The 25,304-nt window shown below is 40.2% G+C and overlaps 1 protein-coding gene across 8 annotated transcripts in view; it reads left to right on the top strand.

Annotated features, from left to right (window-relative positions):
• Positions 1 to 12,025: 12,025 nt before the first annotated feature.
• Positions 12,026 to 25,304, top strand: part of fancm (FA complementation group M) — a 97,290-nt gene continuing 84,011 nt past the window's right edge. For all 8 annotated transcript variants that reach the window (XM_079833408.1, XM_079833405.1, XM_079833402.1 and 5 more), the window contains exons 1-4: positions 12,026 to 12,987; positions 22,366 to 22,538; positions 22,622 to 22,699; positions 24,895 to 25,053. In XM_079833408.1, the coding sequence (XP_079689534.1) occupies positions 12,228 to 12,987; positions 22,366 to 22,538; positions 22,622 to 22,699; positions 24,895 to 25,053 (1,170 nt within the window). In that variant the 5' untranslated portion in view covers positions 12,026 to 12,227. The remainder of the gene's footprint in view (positions 12,988 to 22,365; positions 22,539 to 22,621; positions 22,700 to 24,894; positions 25,054 to 25,304) is intronic.

Raw genomic sequence — 25,304 nt, 5'->3', positions numbered from 1 at the left:
GCCGCCCACATAGATGATGACGAGTGGACACGCAAGTGCGTCATGTAAAGTTCTTTAGTCCGCTCACATAATTGCAATGTGAAACCAAACCAAAACTAACCGAATATATAAAAAGTATCAAAACATGAACTTCGGTTCGGACCTTGGTGCGGACTTTCAGGTGTGAAAACGCCCTTAATTATATCACATGGAACCAACCCAACCAATATAGATATTATACTGCAAAGTGATGATGTCACTGAAAATTACATGGTAACTTGCATACTGCGTACTGCTGAAATCTGTCATGTTGCGCCACGTTATCGACCAGGCAGAACAATCCTTCCAACCACTATAGATAGATTCTCAAATAGCTTACCTGATCTGTCTCAGCTGCTCAGTGAACCCAAACAAACAGATGAACTAGAGGAAATGACTAGCAGTATGAGCACCATTTTCTCTAGTACATTAGAAATTATTGCACCAATTAGATTAAAAAAGGTTAGAGAGAAAACTAAAGCACCATGGTACAACAGTGCTACACATGTTATCAAGAGAGAAACTCGTAACTTAGAGCGTAAATGGAAACAAACTAATTTAGAGGTCTTTAGAATCGCGTGGAAAGATAGTATGTCACGTTATAAAAAGGCCCTAAAAGCAGCTAACATCTCCGCTAACTAATAGAAAATAACCAAAATAATCCAAGGTTTTTATTTAACACCATGGCTAGACTAACAAATAAACAAGCATCACCTGAGCAAAATATTCCGTTACAGTTTAGTAGTAATGATTTTATGAATTTCTTCACTGAGAAAATAGAAAGCATCAGAAACAAAATTGTAAATGTACAATCATTAATGATGTCTTATGATTCAACCGCAATTATCGCCCCTCAAGAACTACTACACCGCTTTACAACTATAGGACAGGAAGAGCTAAACAAACTTATCATTGCATCTAAACCAACAACATGTTTATTAGATCCAATACCCACTAAACTACTGAAAGAGTTGTTACCTGTAGTGGAAGAGCCTCTTCTCAATATTATTAACTCGTCTTTATCTTTAGGTCATGTTCCAAGAATATTCAAGTTGGCAGTCATAAAACCTCTCATTAAGAAGCCACAATTAGATCATAATAACCTGGCAAATTACAGACCAATATCAAATCTTCCATTCATGTCTAAAATACTAGAAAAAGTTGTGTCCGCTCAATTGTGCTCTTTCTTGCAAGAAAATGATATCTATGAAAAATTTCAATCAGGATTCAGGCCGCATCACAGCACAGAAACCGCACTCGTTAAAATCACAAATGATTTACTTCTAGCTTCTGACCAAGGCTGTATCTCAATACTAGTTCTACTCGATCTTAGTGCTGCGTTCGATACTATAGATCATAAAATACTATTAGATCGACTTCAAAATTACACTGGTGTTCAGGGACAGGCATTAAACTGGTTTAGATCGTATTTATCAGACCGCTACCATTTTGTCTGTCTAAATGGGGAAAAATCAAAGATGATGTCAGTAGACTATGGGGTGCCGCAAGGATCCGTGTTAGGCCCTCTGCTATTCTCAATATATATGCTGCCACTTGGTAATATTATAAGAAAACATGGAATTAATTTCCACTGTTATGCTGATGACACTCAATTATATATTTCATCACGACCAGATGAAAACGCTAAATTATCTAAACTGACAGCGTGTGTTGAAGATATTAAATACTGGATGACGTGTAATTTTCTGCTATTAAATTCAGATAAAACGGAGGTGTTACTTATTGGTCCAAAAAACTGCCCACAAAACCTCTCACAATACAACTTTAATTTAGAAGGATGTCCTGTCACTTTATCCACTACAGTAAAAGACCTGGGTGTTATATTAGACCGCAACTTGTCTTTCGAAAATCATATTTCATATGTTACAAGAACGGCATTTTTCCATCTTAGAAACATTGCCAAGCTACGTAACATGCTATCTATCTCTGATGCAGAAAAGTTAGTTCATGCATTCATGACCTCGAGATTAGATTACTGTAATGCTTTATTAGCTGGTTGTCCTGCATCATCGATAAACAAACTACAGTTAGTCCAAAACGCGGCTGCTAGAGTTCTTACTAGGTCAAGAAAATATGATCATATAACACCAATTTTATCATCTCTACACTGGTTACCTATTAAGTTCCGTATCAATTACAAAGTATTGCTACTGACCTATAAGGCCCTAAATGGGTTAGCTCCAGTGTATCTAACGGATCTTCTATCGCCCTACAATCCATCGCGCTCTTTAAGATCACTAAACTTGAGGCTTCTGGTCATTCCTAGGATATCTAAGTCCACTAAAGGAGGGAGGGCTTTTTCACATTTAGCTCCTAAACTCTGGAATAGTCTTCCTGATACTGTTCGAGGTTCAGACTCGCTGTCCCAGTTTAAAACTAGATTAAAGACTGTTAGAATAATGATGAAATTGATTATTTTATTCCCAATGTATATACGGGGATAAGGCCTAATGTAAGGAGGTCTTACTCCCAATATGTAACCAAGGATGATGCCAAATGTAAAGAGGCCTATGTTAACCACACAGATATGTTATGCATGGTTTTATGATGTTGGAAATATATAGAAAATGTAGTGGAGGTTTTATAGAGAACCTTTATGTTAGACTTTATAAGAGTCTTATAGAAAAATGTAGTGGAGGTTTTATAGAGAACCTTTATACTGGACTTTATAAGAGCCACATGTAGAACAGAAACAGCAAAGTGAAATAAAGAGTTGTTTATATGGCCGAGAAACTTTTATAAGAAGTTTTTATTTTTACAACTTTTATGGATAAGCTATTTATAAGGCCGAAAAGCCTAAAGGAGGTTTTTCTTATACAACTTTCATAAATGACTTTGTAAGCATGGAAAAACATGACAACATGATATTGTAAAAATGTTTTACTTTGGTTCATAGCAAGAATACAGACACATGGTTTGGTAAAAATGTTTTATTTGGTTTTATAGTAAAGACACGGACGCAAAGACTTTTGTAAAAATGTTTTATTTGGTTTTATAGTAAAGACACAGAGACAAAGACTTTGTAAAAGTATTTTATTGAATAATTGAAATAAACACGCTGAGACATGTTTTAGGCAATCTGCTTTATTAAAAAGATGAAGAAGAACACTAAGTCATATGTATGAAGGTCATTTATTAATGTAACAAAGTATTGAATGAAGAAACAGGTTTTACCAACGATGATGTCTTGCAGACGAGACGAAGGAGGAGATTAAGGAACCAAGCCAGAAGAAGAAGAATGAAAGAGTACAGAGCATTATATACTAAAATGTTGAAGGAATTGAGGGAGTTGACAATCGTTCAAAATCTAGGATTGGATGAACTGTGCCTATGTAATTGAATATGTGATGAAGAGGTGTGATAATGAAATGGTATATAAGGTATTGATCTCTGTATGAACACCAGAAGCTGAGAGCGTTATGCTGCTTCTCCATTGCTTGATGATCCGAGCCTGACATCTGCTGGTGACTCTTGTGAACTGCCGCTTTTGTTACTTAAGACTTTTCTTTTTGTAAACTTTTATTTGATTGTATGTAAAACTTTTTGTTAAATGTAAAAATAAATCTACTTATAAATGATTTATAAAAGAAACCGTTTGCCACGTCTCTGCTTTCTAAACGAGTTGATCTGAACCAGACACGGAGGGGGTCTGTTCTTCTAGAGAGTGAGTATAAATTTATATTTATGATCTAGTTAAGGATTTGACCTGCTTTACCTAGCCTGAGGTTGTAAACTAAAAATAGGTAGAAGGTGTGATAGATTGTACACCGAATAACAAGACGCATCTCTTTAGCCAAGCATTCACATTATAAATACCTTTTAAACTACAGTTAAATCGGATCAAAAGCATTAATATTCTGAACAGCAGCTATGCTAATTATTTCCCATCTGCTTTTCTGTTGTTATTTTGGGACACTAGTTCGTCAGCTCCAGTTTGTATCAGCCTCTCATGGAGACTTCAGATGCCCCTGTGAAGAGACGACCCAACGCCAGCGTTGTTATGGCCTAAAATAATACATGATTGATTAACTTATTCTAACATTTATCTTTAATATTCTCTTTCCAACATTTTTCAATGTACATTTATGAAATGCACTTTCTGTAAAGCTGCTTTGAAACAATGTGTATTGTGAAAAGCGCTATACAAATAAATTTGAATTGAATAGGGCTCGGGCGCTGCGTTGCATTCTGGGACGTGGCGGCCATGTTGATGGCCTCGCGAATGTAAACATACAGCAAATCGAACGAGGAGAAGCAGAGTTGGGAGAAAGAAAAACTATGTTAAAATCCCGAAAAGGATGTGGAATTTACCGGGATACGTTAAATAGGGAAGCCAGGGACCGGTATATGGACAAAATTGGAACTATTAACGGTTTGGATTTATATGAAATTTGCAGTTCACAAATGGATGGGTTCAGGAGCTGCAGATCATGAAGCCTATGTAACGTTAACCTTTTACCTTGAAGCATTCTGCACCGTTGTGTTCTCAGGTTGCACTACTTGCAAATAAACACTGAAAAATATCTGATTGTGTGACACTTCTTGCTTTTGCACATTATACGGTTATTGCGATTGTGTGACACTTCTTGCTTTTGCACATTATATTGATTTAAGTATATTTATTTTGAAGATTGTGGGTATGGATGCAACAGACACTTATGGCTGTATTTAATGCACATTTATTTTATTTCAACGCTAGGGCTCATGTTTGTCAGAGCACAACATACATACACAATCTTATAGAGGAATGTCATGTCTTCGTCCTTGCTTGGCAACACCATGTGAATCGGTACTTTATCTGACAAAATTGTTTACTTGTTGCGGACGGTTACAATCACCCTTTCCACGTGAATTCGGAGGTGGGCATTTTTTCTTGTGCTCCCCACATCTCTTGCATCAGCTGACAGCGTTCTTTTGTGAAAGCAGTGATCTTTACCTCGGCACACATAAGTCCCACACTGGCCTTTATGTCAAAGCCGCGATCAGCCAACACCATATCCCCAGGTAACAGTTTGTCTTACAGCCGCGATCCAACGACTCTTTGTTACCTCGGATACTTGGTCTCCGTGGTTGCGTCTCCAAGCAGGAAAGCGGTGCAAAGTTAATCCATTTTCGAACTTTTTCCCATGGCGATTATGTGATCTAGTGTTACACCTCACAATGCAGCAACGGTTTACCACGGTTTCCAATAATAACGCCAAATTAAGACACAGGACTGAGAGGGAGTACGTCTATAAACAGTGCGCAGTAGTCCGAGTAGCAGCAAATGAGGCCATCAACATGGCCGCCACGCAAAGTAATGACGTCATACGCCCGAGCCCTATTGAACACTCGGGTAAAGAGAGGGGCGGAGCTCTCACCTGGTGGTGAGTTGGATCTGATGGCGGGGGAGGAAGCTGGATGGACTCGGCAGACCCAAGCGTACTGTAAGGGTCTGCTGGGAACGTTTGGCCGAGCCCCTGTCAGAGAGATCTTCAACTCCTGCCTCCGGCAGAACTTCGGCCGGATCCCGAGGGAGTCTGGAGATCAGTGGCGTAACTTTGCTTTGAAAAGTGGTGGGGACAGTGCCGCCGATCCCATTACGCGCATCACGCGCTGCGTAGGGCACAACAACAGCCCGGGAGTCTATGCCCAAGACCAACCTAAAAAATGGTTTGCATTCAAACAAAAATGCAGTATTGCAGTAAGAAATATAATTTTAGCACTATAATTTTTATTTATATATCCGTATCAATTTGATAAATAAAATTATAATATTGGCAGTCATTTGCCAGTGGATCTTTGATTCAACCGATTGGCTCTTTACTTAGAAGGCGGGACACATTCATTACGCGTTGCAGTTTCTCCCATTCATAAGTAACCGCACCCGACCGTCTTTCTATATAGTATTTTGACTATATATGAGTTTCCAATTCCTGTGTGCTCATTTGTCATGAAAAATATCTGTAAGTTTGGCACATTTGGCTGCGTCATCCTCCAATGCCTTTCTTTTTTTTAACTTGCCTTTTTCAGCTCCCCCTGGCATCTTTTTACTATCCATTTTATTCTTCGCGATTAGCTTACTCTCCCCACATCATTAAATGACGGTTTTGTTTGTTTTTTTTCTCAATGACAACGACCTGAGTACACGCGACGCACTTCAGTTTAAAGAGAGAGAGAGAGCGCGCGCTCTGACAACAGAAAGCGGCACTTTTTAATGCACGGTCTGATGCGCTGATTTAAATTCAAATCTAGTGTAATGTGCTGTGTTGTTATATCAGTCACACAGTAACTTAACACATATAGACATACAGAGAAAACGAAGAGAAAGCAGCCGAGTCTGCCGGCCCAATTTATGAGCGGACAGAGCGGCCCACCGGGAATTCTCCCGATTCTCCCGATGGCCACTCCGGGCCTGCATTCTATGTACTAAAAAGAAAGACGCTTTCAGCCTTATCAACGGCCGCGGAAACAGGCCATGGTTTCAATCCATTCCCGGCGTTCTTATTTTGCTTCCGATGTATTAAATATAGGCCTACAAGCAATTAGTTTATGAAACCTTGATCAAAATTAAAATACAATTAACTTTTCATCATCAACATATACAAATTAAAACAATAATATAATAGGCTAATATTTAAAGATATAGCCTAACTATGAATCTAAATAGGTTATGTTTTGTTTGTAGCCTTCTCCACTCGTTTCAAAAAAATTTTTTTTTTTTATCAAACGCAAAGTTTTTAATTTCAAATTTAATTACTAAATTCAGTTCATATTTCCAACAAACGAAATTCCGAGCCAAAATAACGAAGTGGTAAAAAACCCCCCTGCAAAAATGAAAAATATTAAAGAATTCGCAGGCGCTTTCGTCGGCATGAGTATAGGCTAAAAGATGCGCAATATGTCTGGAGACATGGAGTGGACATGATTTCTATTGAGTGTTGTTTTGCAGAAATCATTTCTTGTGAATTTCGTTTTCTATAAATTGTATTTTAATTTTGATCAAGGTTTCATAAACTAATTGCCTGTATATTTAATACATAAGCAAAATAAGAACGCCAGGAATGGATTGACATGCTTAACGAACCCACTGGCCTGTTTCCGCAGACCGCGGCCTTTGAGTAGCCTAATGCTGAAAGTGTCTTTGTTTTTAATACATTTCTAGAATATATGTATTACAGTAGCCTTTAGCATACAATAGCCTATATTACAGTAGGCCTGTTTTGATATTTTTGCACCGGGGTCCGTAATTTCTAGGTTAAAGTTATGCCACTGATGTTAACATGAGCGGTCCATGGCACCTGTTACCCGTAACGAAGTGGTAAAACTTTGAGTTACCACCATGCAATTTCAAACATTTCGCTCGTCTCTGTATGTGGCAGGCTGGCAGCAATGCCTCACAATAACCTGCGTATGTAACAGTCGATCATTCTTTACAGATGATGGTGTGTTTGGACAGAAGACGAGTTCTTTATTAAACTCATAAAAAACAATAGAATATAAAATGCCACAATTTATCAAGACCTTGAAGCAGATAAGAGAGAGAAACACCCAGAAACACCTCATGCCGCTCAAGTATAAGGGGCTTTCCTTGCCATCAGTGCTTGAATAACACACGCGTGCGGTGGCTGGGATACACGTAAACCTAACAACATACGTGGCATAATATTTGGAATGATTTATCACGTGAGGAAAAAAATTGTTTTAGTCGCATAACATCAGTTAATGGAAACGCTGTCATTTCGCAATATTTTTTTTTATCGACTTAGGAAATATGGCAAAAGTTGTGTGCAAATCTGTAATGGAAAAAAAGCTTCTGACCGGCGGAAACATTTGTTAAATGAATGAATTACGATTTGTAGATCGTGCTTTTGCTTTAATACACACCTTCCGCAATCTATTTTTCAATTACTTTTAAAAAGTGGTGGGGACAATATCGAGCCTGGCAAAAAGTGGTGGGGACATGTCCCACCCGTCCCACCCGTAAATTACGCCTATGCTGGAGATATTGGGCCCTATTCTAACGATCTGAAACGCAAGTGTCAAAGCGCGAAGCGCAAGTAACTTTGTGGGCGGGTCTCGGCGCTGTTGCTATTTTCCCGGCGGGATAAATGGCTCTTGCGCCCGGCGCAAATCTAAAATGGGTTGGTCTGAAGTAGCTTCATTATTCATAGGTGTGGTTTGGGCGTAACGTGAATAAACCAATCCGAGCGTCATCCAACATTCCCTTTAAAAGCAGGTGCGCAAGTTCCATTATGGATTGCTATTATTATGGCGTATTTACCAGGCGCACGCCAGGAGCGGTTCACAGCCGAGGAGACTGCTGTGCTTGTAAGAGCAGTGAAAGACAGAGAAGTGAAGTTGTAATGTTGTACATTATGGTAAAGGTGATTTCACAGTCTTTTTTTTTTTTTCAGTCTTTCAGTTTTTTCAGTCGATTTTTTTTCCTGGTTCTTGACGGACAAACCAATTTGTCAGATGTCCTTATATACATATATGTCTCGCCACTATTGGGCAAACAGGTCTTATCCTTAATTATTACAATTAGCCTGAATCATTTGTAAGCTAGATTTATGCCTATTTTTTCACATCTTCGTGGCACACCACAATGATTTCCGTCATCTCATGTGTTAATATTTTTTTAGTGTAACAATTTATGATTTGCAAAAATAACTGTTGCATCTGTGTAGATTACATGAGCAAAGTGTATGAGCGTTGTGCACGCTATACATTATGGTCAAGCATGCGCCCTTAAAATAGCATAATGAACAACGCGCAGCGCGCCACTGACTTTAGACTAGGTTTTTTCTGGTCAGTGGCGCAATTGTTTAATGGAACAGCAAAATAGCACCAGGGATTGTTTGCGCCGGAACACGCCTCCTTTTTTGCGCTGAACCGCCCAGGGAGCGCAAGTTCATTCACTAGTTTAGCGACGTGCTTCTGTGGAGGGAAAAGCGCGCTTTGCGCGGGTGCAAAATAGGAATGACACATGCGTCGGTGTACAAAGTCAATTGCACTGGGTGCAGGATAGGGCCCTTTGAGTCCGAATGGACCATTTTCTCCACCTCCATTGTTGCTGCGGCCGGTCGGAGCTGTGGCCGTAAGGTCTCCGGTGCCTGTCGAGGCGGCAATCCCCGAACCCGGTGGTGGACACCGGAAGTAAGGGATGCCGTCAAGCTGAAGAAGGAGTCCTATCGGGCCTGGTTGGCTTGTGGGACTCCTAAGCAGGGCCGGCCCTGACCAATTTGCTGCCCTAGGCAAGATTTTACTTGGTGCCCCTTGTGTCAAGGTTTAGCACTACATGTTAACCGTCTTTGGAAACACTCGTAAACTGTTTTTTTTTGTTTGTAATGCATTGATGTTTTATTTTTATTGTTGTTGTTTTATATGATGTCCAGTCCATTCTACCCCATCATTATGTTCATGATATTATTATTATTATTATTTTTTATTTTTTAAAGGCTGATGATAGTCAAACTATTCAAAAAATTGCACCTATGCCACATTACAGCCTAAACACAAAGAGCAAGAGTGCATCTAACATTCATGCACAAACTATTCATTGAGAACTAGCAAAAGTGTTTGTTTTCCAGTAGATGGCAGCAATCTTCCACTAAACTATGAGCATTCATGTTTTCACCAGGAATTAAAGAGAACTATAGATATTTAATGTGAATTTTACATAAAATGCTGCTATTTTAAATAAACCTGTATATAAATATCATTACTAATTTGGGCAAATACATTTAAAAATTGATATACACCCCCTTAAAACTGCACAACTGCAGAGTAAAAACATTAGGCTATTAAAAAAGTGATATTACATGCGTTTAATATTATTTATTTTTTACAAAATCACACTGGCTGTGGCCTCTGGAGAACCCAGAACAGCTGCTTGCATAAAGTATTAATTAGCAAACATTAGTATTTTACTACTATGCAATTAAATAAACTGTTCATTAATTTGCCTACATCACTTTACTTCTGTCTTTACACTGCAGAAAATGCTCTTCTTATTTAAACAAGAATCTTTTTCTTGTTTCCAGTCCAAATAAATAAAAATTATTAAATCAAGGTGCATTTACTAGATAAGTAAAATTAATAAGACATTTTTCTTGTTTACTTGAAAATAAAATCAAAATTAAGTGAGTTTTTGCTTAAAACAAGCAAAATTATCTGCCAAAGGGGTGAGAAAAATTATCTTATTTCTGTTTGGGACAGAAACAAGATTTCAATCAGAAACAAGATTATTTTTCTCACTCCATTGGCAGATAATTTAGCTTATTTTAAGCAAAAACTCACTTAATTTTGATTTTATCTTCAAGAAAACAAGAAAAATATCTTCTGTCATTTTACTTATCTAGTAAATGCACCTTGATTTAAGATTTTTTTTAGATATTTAGACTATAAACAAAACACAAATACTACGTAAGAAGAGCAGTGTATCCCTTATCTTCCCTGCATCAGAGACTTCTGTCTTTTTTGACACTTCAATTCGGCCATCCGTCATAAATAATCAGGCAACTTACACTGTGTCAACACCTGGCGCGAACGGCCAAGCACCCTAAAAAATGAAAGCAATCCTGTCTGCGTCGGATGCGGCGAGAGGCGACGCAACAACAAATTCCCCTAAAGATAAACTGATCGCGCGCATGATCGCGCGTTGTATTTCTGACGCACTTCAAGTAGATCGGCGGGGGGAGATTGATGAGGCGGACCGGGAAGATGCGGGGACTTAGTTACGTTTTTGCGCTTTATTTGGTAATATTTCAAATTAATATTAATAAAATAGTAATACATTTTGGCGCCCCTATGGATGAGTGGCGCCCCTAGCATTTGCCTATTCCGCCTATGCCACGGGCCGGCCCTGCTCCTAAGGCAGCTGACATGTACCGGCAGGCTAAGCGGACTGCAGCCCGGGTGGTTGTGGAGGCAAAAAATCTGGAGTCTGGTGAGGCCACTTTTCAAAATGCTTATATAATCACACAGAAGTTTTTTTTTCACAGAAAGTAAACTGCACATTCTCCTGTGATGGGTTTTGGGGCAGCGGCAGTGTGTGTGTGTGTGTGTGTGTGTGTGTGTGTTTGTGTGTGTGTGTGTGTGTGTGTGAGAGAGTGTGTGTGAGCGTGATCATTTTGCATTGTGGATGTTTTATGCATTGTTGGAAGTGTGCCGCTTCATTTCTGTATGTGTGTTGTGTGTTGTTTCTGTTTTTGAGGATGAATTTTGTCCATATTCTAAGGTGTTACTTTTTTTGTCACACGAACATAAAAACAGATTTCAATCCAATAATTTTTTTATTTGTAGATCTGGAGTGTTGACCACTGTACAAAGTCTCATGCCATTTGGAGAAAGGGAACAATTTTTTTAAATTGAGCAAACGTCCTTTGGGGTCAGAAAAGACCTGAGGCTTTCTGGTCAAATATGATGCTCTATAATTATATATTTTCAAATAATTATATATATATATATATATATAATATGTGTGTGTAATTTACTAATTTAAACACTTTAAATAAAAAAAAAAAATTACATTGAAAAATATGTAAATATACATATATATAACATTTACATTTTTAAATTTTCTTTTAATTTTTAAATATATATAATTAAAAATAATTTAAAAAATATTTATATTATTAAAATGTAAATATATATATATGCATATAAAATGATATATAAAATCTAATTTAAAAACGTTTTTAATAAATATATGTATATTATATTTTCAAATATTTGTGTAAATATTATTATTGTGATGTTAAATGATTTGTATTATTGTCTGAGCTCTACAATCATAAATATTCAAACCCCGCGGGCACTGAACGATCCATTAACGCTTTAGATTATTATTATTATGAGTTTTATATATTATGAAATATTCTGACGGTTTGCGCTCGTCAGATTCTGCGCACGTGACAGGAACACACCGCCCGCGCACGCGCACGCTCACTCTCCTTGACGTAAGCCGCACGCGCGCCACATTCGATCAGCCGTTTCCCTCGCGCTCTTGTTTATGTTTGTTATGAAGGTGAAAACGTGAATATGTGTCGGTTCTGAGCGTCTACGCGGTTGATTTAAGCGCCGTGGAGCGGAAAAGACACGCGGTATGTTTGATCCGACTCGCTCTGACAGGATTCGACCGTTTGTTTATTAATTTACTGGTAATATTTACTGACGCGGATTATGATGATGGTTATGATTCTACAATGAGCGCCAATCAGAGGACTTTATTCCAGTCATGGGGCGTGTCTCACAGAGACCAGAGCAAAACCACCTCAGACTGCTCCAAAACCACCTCAGACAAGAGGAAAACTACCTCAAACTGCTCCAAAACCACCTCAGATCAAAGGAAAACCACCTCAGACAAGAGGAAAACTACCTCAGACACCTCAGGTTGGACCAAAACCACCTCAGATCAAAGGAAAACCACCTCAGACAAGAGGAAAACTACCTCAGACACCTCAGGTTGGACCAAAACCACCTCAGATCAGAGCAAAACCACCTCAAACTGCACCAAAACCACCTCAGACCAGAGGAGCAGGAGTTTATGGGGTGAGACCGCAGCTGATGATGATGATGATGTTGGTGATGATGAAGATGATGATGATGTGATGCTCGTGGCCGTGTACGAGGCCGAGCGCGCGCTGCAGGCCGGTTCCGAGCCGGGTTCCGAGCCGGGCTTCGACCCGTCGGCGGGCCGGATCTGGATCTACCCCACGAACCTGCCCGTCCGCCAGTACCAGCTGCAGATCTGCGAGGCGGCGCTGCTGAAGAACACACTGGTCTGTTTGCCCACCGGCCTGGGCAAGACCTTCATCGCCGCCGTGCTCATGTACAACTACTACCGCTGGTTCCCCGCGGGCAAGATCGTGTTCATGGCGCCCACCAAACCGCTGGTGGCGCAGCAGATCCAGGCCTGCTATGGGCTCATGGGCATCCCGCAGCCGCACATGGCCGAGCTCACAGGTCAGAGGTCACACACACACACACACACACACACACACACACACACACACACACACACACACACACACACGCACACACACTCTGCGGCAGAACTGTGGGATGGTTTATCAGGTGTCACTGTATTATCATCAGCTCTAATCTCATAAATGTGAATATAAGGCATGAGGATATTGAGATATTATACACACTTATATCATGATTGTCTGTAAATCTGCTGTGTGTGTGTGTGTGTGTGTGTGTGTGTGAGAGAGAGAGAGAGAGAGAGTGAGTGTGTGTGTGAGAGAGAGAGAGAGAGAGTGAGAGTGTGTGTGTGTGTGTGTGTGTGTGTGTGTGTGTGTGAGAGAGAGAGAGTGTGTCAGACCCTGTGTGGTATTGATTTAATATCGGTACTTCAGTATTAGATTGTGGTACCGTACCGAAGACAACATTGTGGTATCGAGCCATCCCTATTGTGTGTGTGTGTTGTGTAGAGCGCTCATCGTGTGTGTGTGTTCGGTATGTCAATTTACACAAATTAAAACAATTCCTGAATTGCCGCTGGTGTTGCTCTACACGAGATTAGGTGAAGTGCACCCACACTCTAAACAATGCTGGGTTAAAAATAACCCAAGTTGGGTTGAAAATGGACTAACCCAGCGATTGGGTTGTTTTAAGCAAACATTTAAGCAAACATTGGGTTGTTTTGACCCAATTGCTGGGTTAGTTCATATTCAACCCAACTTGGGTTATTTTTAACCCAGCATTGTTTAGAGTGTCAGCATTAAATGACTAGGTTGTGAATAGTTTTAACTGAAGTATAGTGCAGTCAGTGTGCACTTTATTATTCTCCTCGCTTGTTGATACTGTGTGCAATAGTGTCATTATTTTATTTATGCTTAAATATTTATTTTCACCACTGAACTCTTTTTTTCTTCTTGTTCTACCTCACCAGTTTTTACTATTTGTTAAATATAGTTTTTTTTAGTTCAATAAATGTTCCTTTTTTAAATTTTAAATTATCATCCTGATCATTGTGTCATTTTTATGATGTAAATTGAGGGAGCAAAAGCAGCATCGGCTCCAGAGAATCGGCAGCTCGTATCGGCTGAAGCTGATGATGAAATAAATCTGTATCGGCACTAAAAAATCCACATCGGTCGACCCCAGTGCAAACGCTGCTCAAGACACCGCGTTCCTCACTAATGAGACGGGTTTTAATCTAAATAAAGGGCTATAGGATTGTAAAATGAATCGATGTGATTGATCATTTAATTAAATTACTTATTTAATAATCAAATATGAGTAATACAAGTTAACGTTAATGTGTGGATGCTAACGCTCTTCCTGAAACATCGCGCTGAAAACGCCAACTAGACTAGGGCTGCAACGACGCGTCGACGTCGTCGATGACGTCGACTACGAAAATACGTCGACGTGCGTGAAATGCGTCGACGCGTCGGCGGCACATTATTTACGTTCTAGAATGGAACAGAAGATCTAGAATAATGGCAGCTTCTGCTCCCGGGCATAGTGAAAATTATCATTTATCATATAAAGCCAGACCGCGACATTCAAAAGTGTGGGAGTACTTTAAACAGAAGCCGAGTAAAACTGTGCTTTGTTCGCTCTGTAACGCCGGTTTCACACTGCGCGCGCAGGCAGAGCAGGTGCTGTGTGTGTGTGTGTGTGTGTGTGTGTGTGTGTGTGTGTGTGGAGAGCGGGAGCTTTCACACTGCAGTCAGTGTTGCCAAGTCCGCTTTTTTCCGCGCAATTGGGCTACTTCTACACTGTTGCCGCGGGCTGTGTCTCATGTCCGCGGGTTGAAGCAAAAAAACACACATATTTAACCCCCCGAACGCGATGTTTACCAGAGAACCTCCCCGAAACGCGATTGGGCTTGTTTTGGGCTAGTTTTGAGTAACGAATGGGTGGGTTTTGTTGTGTAAACCTGGCAACCCTTCCAGTGTTCTCTCCAGTGTTCTCTCCAGTGTTCTCTCGCGCAGCTGAACCGTGGCGCGTGTATTGCAACAGACGGTCACATTTTCCGGTGTTCTTCTCCGACCCCAGTACGTCTCGTGCTTTTATTTATTATGGGCTGCCTATATCTCCTGTATATGCGACCTGGTTCCGCTCTGTCCCAAACACATATGCATAATAACATGCTGTATATAGGTAGTTTACATGATTAAAGTAACATTAAAGATAAGATATGCCTCTAGCTTTAATCATTTAAATGTGTCTTTGAAGTTTGGGCTAAAACTTCTGGCAGCTTTAGTCGTTGTTTATGCACATGAATCTTCAAAATAGACGACTAGTTATACTATATTAAAACTATGCTGAAAGCTCCTGTATGTGAACCTTTTGCAGATAAATACAAGTGCATTTTTGTTTACTATTGACACAAATCAATACGTAAATCATACTCAACTACTATAGTAAACAACTTTTCCTAATTAGGCCTACTCTGTATACATTTTATGATGAATAGTATCATTATATATTATGTTTAAAAAGCTTCTTGTGTTCATATATTTCTTTATAAAATGGCATAGCCTACTAAGTACACTAACCCTTCCTGAAATACAATTAATATTGTCATCATTCATTGATTTCATGTTAAAATAATATACAAATTCACTACCCTCTTTGAAGTACAATAATCAGTAAAAAAGAATCATAAGATTAATCCGGAAAAATAATCGTTAGATTAGTCGACAGAAAAAATAATCGTTAGTTGCAGCTCTAAACTAGACCCAGTAAATTCACAACGATATATTACAATATTGTTCTCTTCATACTAGGGTTGGGAACCGAGAACCGGTTCTTATGCAGAACCGAAAATGATTTTTGAAAAATACCAGAACCGCGCGAATTTCCTAAGTTTCGGTTCCGAAAACGGTTCTGGTGCAATGTGTGTGCGAAGCGCTGGAAGCGTATCCTTTAATAGCTTATTCCAGATCTATAGTGATAAATATATAGAGTGTATATATATATATATAATGTCAACCGTTGAGTCACCATGGTTTAGGTCAGCGTTTAGGCACAATTACCTTTGTAATGCTGAATTGCAATTTATTATTTACAATTTCACTGAATAACTGAATTACTATTAAATTGATATACAACTAATTAATAAATATAACTAATAAATATAATTTATAACTTGGTTTTATTCAGAGACGGAGAGATAAAATGTAATTTCAGAGGTGTTCATTTGAAAAAAAAGTGTAGCAAGAATGGCTTAATTAATACTGTAATATATGTACAGTACAGGACTTTTGTGACATTGCCAACCTGTAAATTAATTTTAGAGCAACTAATAAACACAAAATGGATTGTTTGAGTTGCGTATTGTGCCTTTTTCCGTCACCACTAGTTGTTTAATAATTTTAATGGAACCGGAAAATTTCTCACGATTCCCAGCCCTACTTCATAATGATATGCAAGATGACAGTCCCAATCATAATCATAATAATCATAATCATTGCTGTTGGAGCTGCATTCTATATCTATATGAGTTTAAAAAATCAGTTATAGATAGACCCACACAGAATAAACACACTATTAGGGTTGAGTACCGTTCACATTTTAAACGGTATCGGTACCTTTTTTATGTATTTTAAGAATTTACATCAATAAGTATAAATAACCTGTTAGTCATTTCTAGAAGTGTTATTGACATTATGTCTGCCATCGTCTGTGGTGTTTGATTACTGTAATATTACTATAGTCGGCTACTAGCTACTTAATTTAATTAATAAAAACAACCATATCATTATTTTTTTCTTTTTCTTTTCATTTCTATGAAAAAATTTCCCACAAATGATGTGCTGTATATTTTATGGTAATCAAATGAAGACACAAGACATTAATTTAATTTCTTTTCATTTAATTAAACTTTCTTGTCAAACAAAGTTCTGCACAACTGAGCTTTATACGGTTAAAATTAAAACATTAAAACAGAAAATTAATTTATTACTTAAAAAAATAAAGTTTTGATTATTATTATTACATTAGTGTTAGTATTATTAATTGAGGCGTATCTAGACTCTACTGTACAACAGTGATGTATTTGCCAAGATAAACCGGACTTTTATTTTGACGGGTTGCCGTGAAGACCTTTGAGTGTGTGTGTGTTTATGATATGATGACGGTAGTTTTTCTCAAATGAAGCGCTGAAATGCTCATAAAGAGACTCAGTGGCTCTGGAGATGACGTTCGTGCGTTCATGTCCAAATATGAAACGGCAGAGATGGAAACACGCGACCGTCATAGTGATAGTGAGCGCGATAGTGTGTGTGTGTGTGTGTGTGTGTGTGAGGTAAACCGCGCTTCATTCATTCGCACAGAGACGCGCAGGACTCGTATTTAAATAGTCTTTTTGCGGTTTAATATTCACAGACACTCGTCTATATCACCAGATGCGTTCTCAGGTACAGATTGGTTTAATGTGAATCTGTACTCTGTAGTACCGACGTAATTCAGTCGGTGCCCTTAAAAGTACCGAGTTCGGTCCCCAACCCTTATTACAACTTACATTTGCAGAAAGCGAAAGGCTGTGAATGCACATGCAAACTTGTAGTCTAGATGAAGGTGTCACTCTAGCTGTACAATGGACCAATCAGAGCTCCGGCGCGCTCGCATCATTAAGCCGTGTTTATACTTTCGGCTGACTCCGCCTCGTCCGCTTGGCACTCTGCCATGACGCCATTTTTGCGCACTAGGGATCGACTGATATGGATTTTTTAGTGCCGATACAGATTTATTTCATCATCAGCCTCAGCCAATGACGATACGAGCTGCCGATTCTCTGGAGCCGATATTTGGAGCCGATGCTGCTTTTGCTCCCTCAATTTACATAATAAAAATGACACAATGATCAGGATGATAATTTAAAATTTAAAAAAGGAACATTTATTGAACTAAAAAAATATATATTTAACAAATAGTAAAAACAGGTGAGGTAGAACAAGAAGAAAAAAAGAGTTCAGTGGTGAAAATAAATATTTAAGCATAAATAAAATAATGACACTATTACACACAGTATCAACAAGCAGGAGAATAATAAAGTGCACACTGACTGTACTATACTTCATTTACAACTATTCACAACCTAGTCATTTAATGGCTACACTCTAAAAACTAGGTTGTTTTGACCCAGCGGTTGGGTTAAATGTTTGCTTAAAACAACCCAATCGCTGGGTTAGTCCATATTCAACCCAACTTGGGTTATTTTTAACCCAGCATTGTTTAGAGTGTAGGTGCACTTCACCTAATCTCGTGTAGAGCAACACCAGCGGTAATTCAGGAGAAAATCTCCCAATGCTCCACGTGAAACTTCAGTCTTTCCACCTTTTACCATCGTGTCAATTCTCAGCTGATTTTGATTAATATGCGCGAGGGAGAGCGAGAGAGTCTGAAGACGGTGAGAGCTGCCCTGTGGACGCCTGTCTGGAAATAATGCAGGGAAAATATATCGGTGAACGCAGCAGCTTTATATCGGCCGATACACGTAAAAATCACAAATATCAGTGAATGCAGCAGCCTTATATCGGCCGATACACGTAAAAATCGCAAATATCGGCGAACGCAGCAGCCTTATATCAGCCAATACACGTAAAAATCGCAAATATCAGTGAACGCAGCAGCCTTATATCGGCCGATACACGTAAAAATCGCAAATATCGGCGAACGCAGCAGCCTTATATCAGCCGATACACGTAAAAATCGCAAATATCGGCGAACGCAGCAGCCTTATATCAGCCGATACACGTAAAAATCGCAAATATCGGCGAACGCAGCAGCCTTATATCAGCCGATACACGTAAAAATCGCAAATATCGGCGAACGCAGCAGCCTTATATCAGCCGATACACGTAAAAATCGCAAATATCGGCGAACGCAGCAGCCTTATATCAGCCGATACACGTAAAAATCGCAAATATCGGCGAACGCAGCAGTCTTATATCAGCCGATACACGTAAAAATCGCAAATATCGGCGAACGCAGCAGCCTTATATCAGCCGATACACGTAAAAATCGCAAATATCGGCGAACGCAGCAGCCTTATATCAGCCGATACACGTAAAAATCGCAAATATCGGCGAACGCAGCAGCCTTATATCGGCCAATACACGTAAAAATCGCAAATATCGGCGAACGCAGCAGCCTTATATCAGCCGATACACGTAAAAATCACAAATATCGGCGAACGCAGCAGCCTTATATCAGCCGATACACGTAAAAATCACAAATATCGGTGAACGCAGCAGCCTTATATCAGCCAATACACGTAAAAATCACAAATATCGGCGAACGCAGCAGCCTTATATCAGCCAATACACGTAAAAATCACAAATATCGGCGAACGCAGCAGCCTTATATCAGCCAATACACGTAAAAATCACAAATATCGGTGAACACAGCAGCCTTATATCGGCCAATACACGTAAAAATCACAAATATCGGCGAACGTAGCAGCCTTATATCAGCCGATACACGTAAAAATCACAAATATCGGCGAACGTAGCAGCCTTATATCAGCCGATACACGTAAAAATCACAAATATCGGCGAACGCAGCAGCCTTATATCAGCCAATACACGTAAAAATCACAAATATCGGCGAACGTAGCAGCCTTATATCAGCCAATACACGTAAAAATCACAAATATCGGCGAACACAGCAGCCTTATATCAGCCAATACACGTAAAAATCGCAGATATCGGTGAACACAGCAGCCTTATATCGGCCGATACACGTAAAAATCACAAATATCGGTGAACACAGCAGCCTTATATCGGCCGATACACGTAAAAATCACAAATATCGGTGAACACAGCAGCCTTATATCGGCCGATACACGTAAAAATCGCAAATATCGGTGAACACAGCAGCCTTATATCAGCCAATACACGTAAAAATCACAAATATCGGCGAACGCAGCAGCCTTACATCAGCCAATACACGTAAAAATCACAAATATCGGTGAACGCAGCAGCCTTATATCAGCCAATACACGTAAAAATCACAAATATCGGTGAACGCAGCAGCCTTATATCAGCCAATACACGTAAAAATCACAAATATCGGTGAACACAGCAGCCTTATATCAGCCAATACACGTAAAAATCACAAATATCGGTGAACGCAGCAGCCTTATATCAGCCAATACACGTAAAAATCACAAATATCGGTGAACACAGCAGCCTTATATCAGCCAATACACGTAAAAATCACAAATATCGGTGAATGCAGCAGCCTTATATCAGCCAATACACGTAAAAATCACAAATATCGGTGAACGCAGCAGCCTTATATCAGCCAATACACGTAAAAATCACAAATATCGGTGAACGCAGCAGCCTTATATCAGCTGATACACGTAAAAATCACAAATATCGGCGAACGCAGCAGCCTTATATCAGCCGATACACGTAAAAATCACAAATATCGGTGAACGCAGCAGCCTTATATCAGCCAATACACGTAAAAATCACAAATATCGGTGAACGCAGCAGCCTTATATCAGCCAATACACGTAAAAATCACAAATATCGGTGAACACAGCAGCCTTATATCAGCCAATACACGTAAAAATCACAAATATCGGTGAACGCAGCAGCCTTATATCAGCCAATACACGTAAAAATCACAAATATCGGTGAACACAGCAGCCTTATATCAGCCAATACACGTAAAAATCACAAATATCGGTGAACGCAGCAGCCTTATATCAGCCAATACACGTAAAAATCACAAATATCGGTGAACACAGCAGCCTTATATCAGCCAATACACGTAAAAATCGCAAATATCGGCGAACGCAGCAGCCTTATATCAGCCAATACACGTAAAAATCACAAATATCGGTGAACGCAGCAGCCTTATATCAGCCAATACACGTAAAAATCACAAATATCGGTGAACACAGCAGCCTTATATCAGCCAATACACGTAAAAATCACAAATATCGGTGAACGCAGCAGCCTTATATCGGCCGATACACGTAAAAATCACAAATATCGGTGAACACAGCAGCCTTATATCAGCCGATACACATAAAAATCACAAATATCGGCGAACGCAGCAGCCTTATATCGGCCGATACACGTAAAAATCGCAAATATCGGTGAACACAGCAGCTTTATATCGGCCGATACACGTAAAAATCACAAATATCGGTGAACACAGCAGCTTTATATCGGCCGATACACGTAAAAATCACAAATATCGGTGAACACAGCAGCCTTATATCGGCCGATACACGTAAAAATCACAAATATCGGTGAACACAGCAGCTTTATATCGGCCGATACACGTAAAAATCACAAATATCGGTGAACGCAGCAGCCTTATATCAGCCAATACACGTAAAAATCACAAATATCGGCCGATATATCGGTCTAACACTAGAGCAGACCCTTTTTTTTTTTTTACAGTCTATAGTCTATAGTTCGGCTTTATTCCTCGTGTCTGATTTACAGCATGTTTGGCGGTTGAGCAGCACACACACACGACCCTGATTAATAGATGAGCGATAGGTTTTATTGATTAAATGTATTATCGACAATTTACATTTACATTTAGTCATTTAGCAGACGCTTTTATCCAAAGCGACTTACAAATGAGGGCAATAGAAGCAGCTGGAGCAGTCCAGGGCAACAATATCAACAATATGCAAGTGCTGTAACAATTCTCTGTTAATCTAGCACAGGATTTTTGTTTATTTTTTTTAAATAAATAAATTAGACAGACAGAAAATGAATAGAATGATCATCGATTAATCATTAACATCCCTTGTGTGTGTCTGTGTGTGTCTGTGTGTGTCTGTGTGTGTGTGTGTGTGTGTGTGTGTGTGTGTGTGTGTGTGTGTGTGTGTGTGTGTGTGTCTGTGTCTGTGTGTGTCTGTGTGTGTCTGTGTGTGTGTGTGTGTGTGTGTGTGTGTGTGTGTGTGTGTGTCTGTGTGTGTCTGTGTGTGTCTGTGTGTGTCTGTGTGTCTGTGTGTCTGTGTGTCTGTGTGTCTGTGTGTCTGTGTGTCTGTGTGTGTGTGTGTGTGTGTGTGTGTGTGTGTCTGTGTGTGTGTGTGTGTGTGTCTGTGTCTGTGTCTGTGTGTGTCTGTGTGTGTCTGTGTGTGTCTGTGTGTGTCTGTGTGTGTGTGTGTGTGTGTGTGTGTGTCTGTGTGTGTGTCTGTGTGTGTGTCTGTGTGTGTGTCTGTGTGTGTGTCTGTGTGTGTGTCTGTGTGTGTGTGTGTGTGTGTGTGTGTGTGTGTGTGTGTCTCTGTGTGTGTCTCTGTGTGTGTGTGTGTGTGTGTGTGTGTGTGTGTGTGTGTGTGTGTGTGTGTGTGTGTGTGTGTGTGTGTGTGTGTGTGTGTGTGTGTGTGTGTGTGTGTGTGTGTAGGCTCCACCGCGGCGCAGCAGAGGCGTGAGCTGTGGCGCTCCAGGCGTGTTTTCTTCTTGACTCCTCAGGTGATGGTGAATGATCTGAGCCGCTCCTCCTGTCCGGCCAATCAGGTGAAGTGTGTCGTCATCGACGAGGCCCACAAGGCCACGGGAAACCACGCCTACTGTCAGGTGCGCCCCCCCCCCCCCCCCCCTCTGACTGAGGCATGCTGGGAGATCTGCTCTGGTTCTGATGACATGTGCTTGTTCTTCAGGTGGTTCGCGAGCTGAGCAACCAATCACAGCGGTTCCGCATCCTGGCACTCAGCGCCACACCTGGAGGAGACGTCAAGGTGAGCGGACACACTGATGGACTCACACACACACACACACACACACACACACACACACACACACACACACACACACACACACACACACACACACACACACACACACACACACACACACACACACACACTCACACACACACACACACACACACACGTGTTGGGTTTTCATGTTTTATGGGGACTTTCCATAGGCGTAATGGTTTTTATACCGTACATACCGTATATTCTATCCCCTTACACTGCCCCTAAACCTACCCATCACACACACACACACACACACACACACACTGCCCCTAAACCTACCCATCACACACACACACACACACACACACACACTGCCCCTAAACCTACCCATCACACACACACACACACACACACACACACACACACACACACACACACACACACACACACACACACACACACACTGCCCCTAAACCTACCCATCACAGGAGACATTCTGCATTTTTACATTTTCATAAAACATCACTTACTCTGATTTATAAGATGTTTTCCTCATGGGGACCAAAAAATGTCCCCACAAGGACGAGGATTTCGGATATTGCCATCTTTGTGGGGACATTTTGTAATATACATAACGTAGGGATTAGGGATGCAACAATACAGTTAGTCCACGGTTCAATACACACCTCAGTTTTTAATTACGGTTTTCGGTTCGGTTCTGAAGGCTTGACACATCAGTTTTCTGTTATTCTATTCTTAGGCGACAGGAGCAGCAAGAGGTTAAAGAGAAAAAAGACTAGTTTTTATTGCAATACTCTTTCTTTATTTTACTTAAAATAATTGAAAAACCTTACTTAAACTTAAAACTTTACTTAAAAAACCCCTTGTACACATTCCTAGTGTATAGAATAATATAAAATAAATATATATAAAGATTTACACTGGCAGCTCAGAGCAGTACAGCAGCATTTAAGTATGAGATTGAATGAATAAATGTAAAAATAAAACACTTCACAGACTTCACTATAAAATATACACTGATTCTGATTAAAGCTGCTGTATTAGTTCTTCAGTCAAGAGCAGTGAGTGATTTTCTCTTTGTCTTTTGTTGTTGTATTAACATTAAAGGGATATTTCACTCAAAAATGAAAATTCTGTCATCGAGAAATGAATACAGGTTTGGAGCAACATTAGAGTGAGTAAATAATGACATCATTTTAGAGGTGAACTGTCCCTTTAAGGACGGCGTGTTCACTATAGGCTGCGCCGCTGTCAATTAAAGACCTGCACGCATCTAATATACACACACACCGATTTTACTTTCACTTTAGACATAACCGACTGTGTTTGTGTTAACCTTGTGTGTATTTGACAGTATTAGCGCAGTAGAACTACTACTTAGTCCAGTAATCACGTGTTTGACAGGCGTTTAGTGCGCGCTCTGAAAAGCGCATGTTAAAACCGCGCACGCGAATGAACCGGCAAGGCTTTAAAACGCATGCATATAATGAACTTTGGTGATTGTGAATAACTCTAGTGTTCTGTGAGTATAACTCCACCACTAACCTGTGATGTGAATGTGTGTCGTGTTGTTCAGTATATTGGGATGGAGGAAAATTATAGAATTTGCTGAAAAATTATTAATTCAATGCAAAAGCGAAAAACCGCAATTCACAAGCGCGTAGTGAACCGTGAATGCCGTACCGAACGATTCAATATTATATTGAGAATTGTGGCATCCCTAGTAGAGATTACCAGTCCACACACACACACACACACACACATTAAAGGTGCAGTGTGTTGAGTTTATGGCAGCACAAAATGGCGTCTCCACTGTAAGGGACCAGTGGTGTGTGTAGAGTTTAGTGGCATCTAGTGGTGAGGTTGTGAACTGCACCCGCTCACCCCTCCCTCTCAGAGCTCATAGAGAAGCTACGGTGGCCCACACAGGACAAACATGTGAGACAGCAGAGAGTAGCTGGCGCTCTGTGGAGAAGTTTGTCCCTTTAGGGCTACTGTAGAAATATGGCGGCACAAAATGGCCGCCAATCGCGGTGTGTGTAGAGAGAGAAACGGCTCATTCTAAGATCATAAACACACAACGCAGTTATTCACAGTTACTGTGTTTCTGTCATCTTAAATATTACACACTGCACCTTTAAGATGAATGCTTTATTAAGGAGCTGTTGAGAATGCAGTGCATGATGGGTAATGGTGTGTGTGTGTTGCAGGCGGTGCAGCAGGTGATCTCTAACCTGCTGATCTCCCACATCGAGCTCCGCTCTGAGGACAGTCCTGACGTCCAGACACACGTGCACCAGCGCAGCCTCCAGAAGATGGTGGTGCCCCTGGGGGCGGAGCTAACCCGCCATCAGAAGCAGTACCTGCAGGTGTGTGTGTGTGTGTGTGTGTATGTGTCATCAGAAGCAGTACCTGCAGGTGTGTGTGTATGTGTCATCAGAAGCAGTACCTGCAGGTGTGTGTGTGTGTGTCATCAGAAGCAGTACCTGCAGGTGTGTGTGTCGTGTGTGTGTGTGTCTCTCCAGACCGTGCGCGCAAGTGCGGTTTGAACACTGGCAAGACTTAAAAATACATGCAAATGATAAACTTTAGTGACGATGCGACACTGCCTCGATTGTGC

Source organism: Gobio gobio (assembly GCF_949357685.1).
Source record: "Gobio gobio genome assembly, chromosome: 13".
NCBI lineage: Eukaryota > Metazoa > Chordata > Actinopteri > Cypriniformes > Gobionidae > Gobio > Gobio gobio.
The sequence above is the reverse complement of the archived record's forward strand: the minus strand, read 5'-3'. Positions and strand labels throughout refer to the sequence as shown.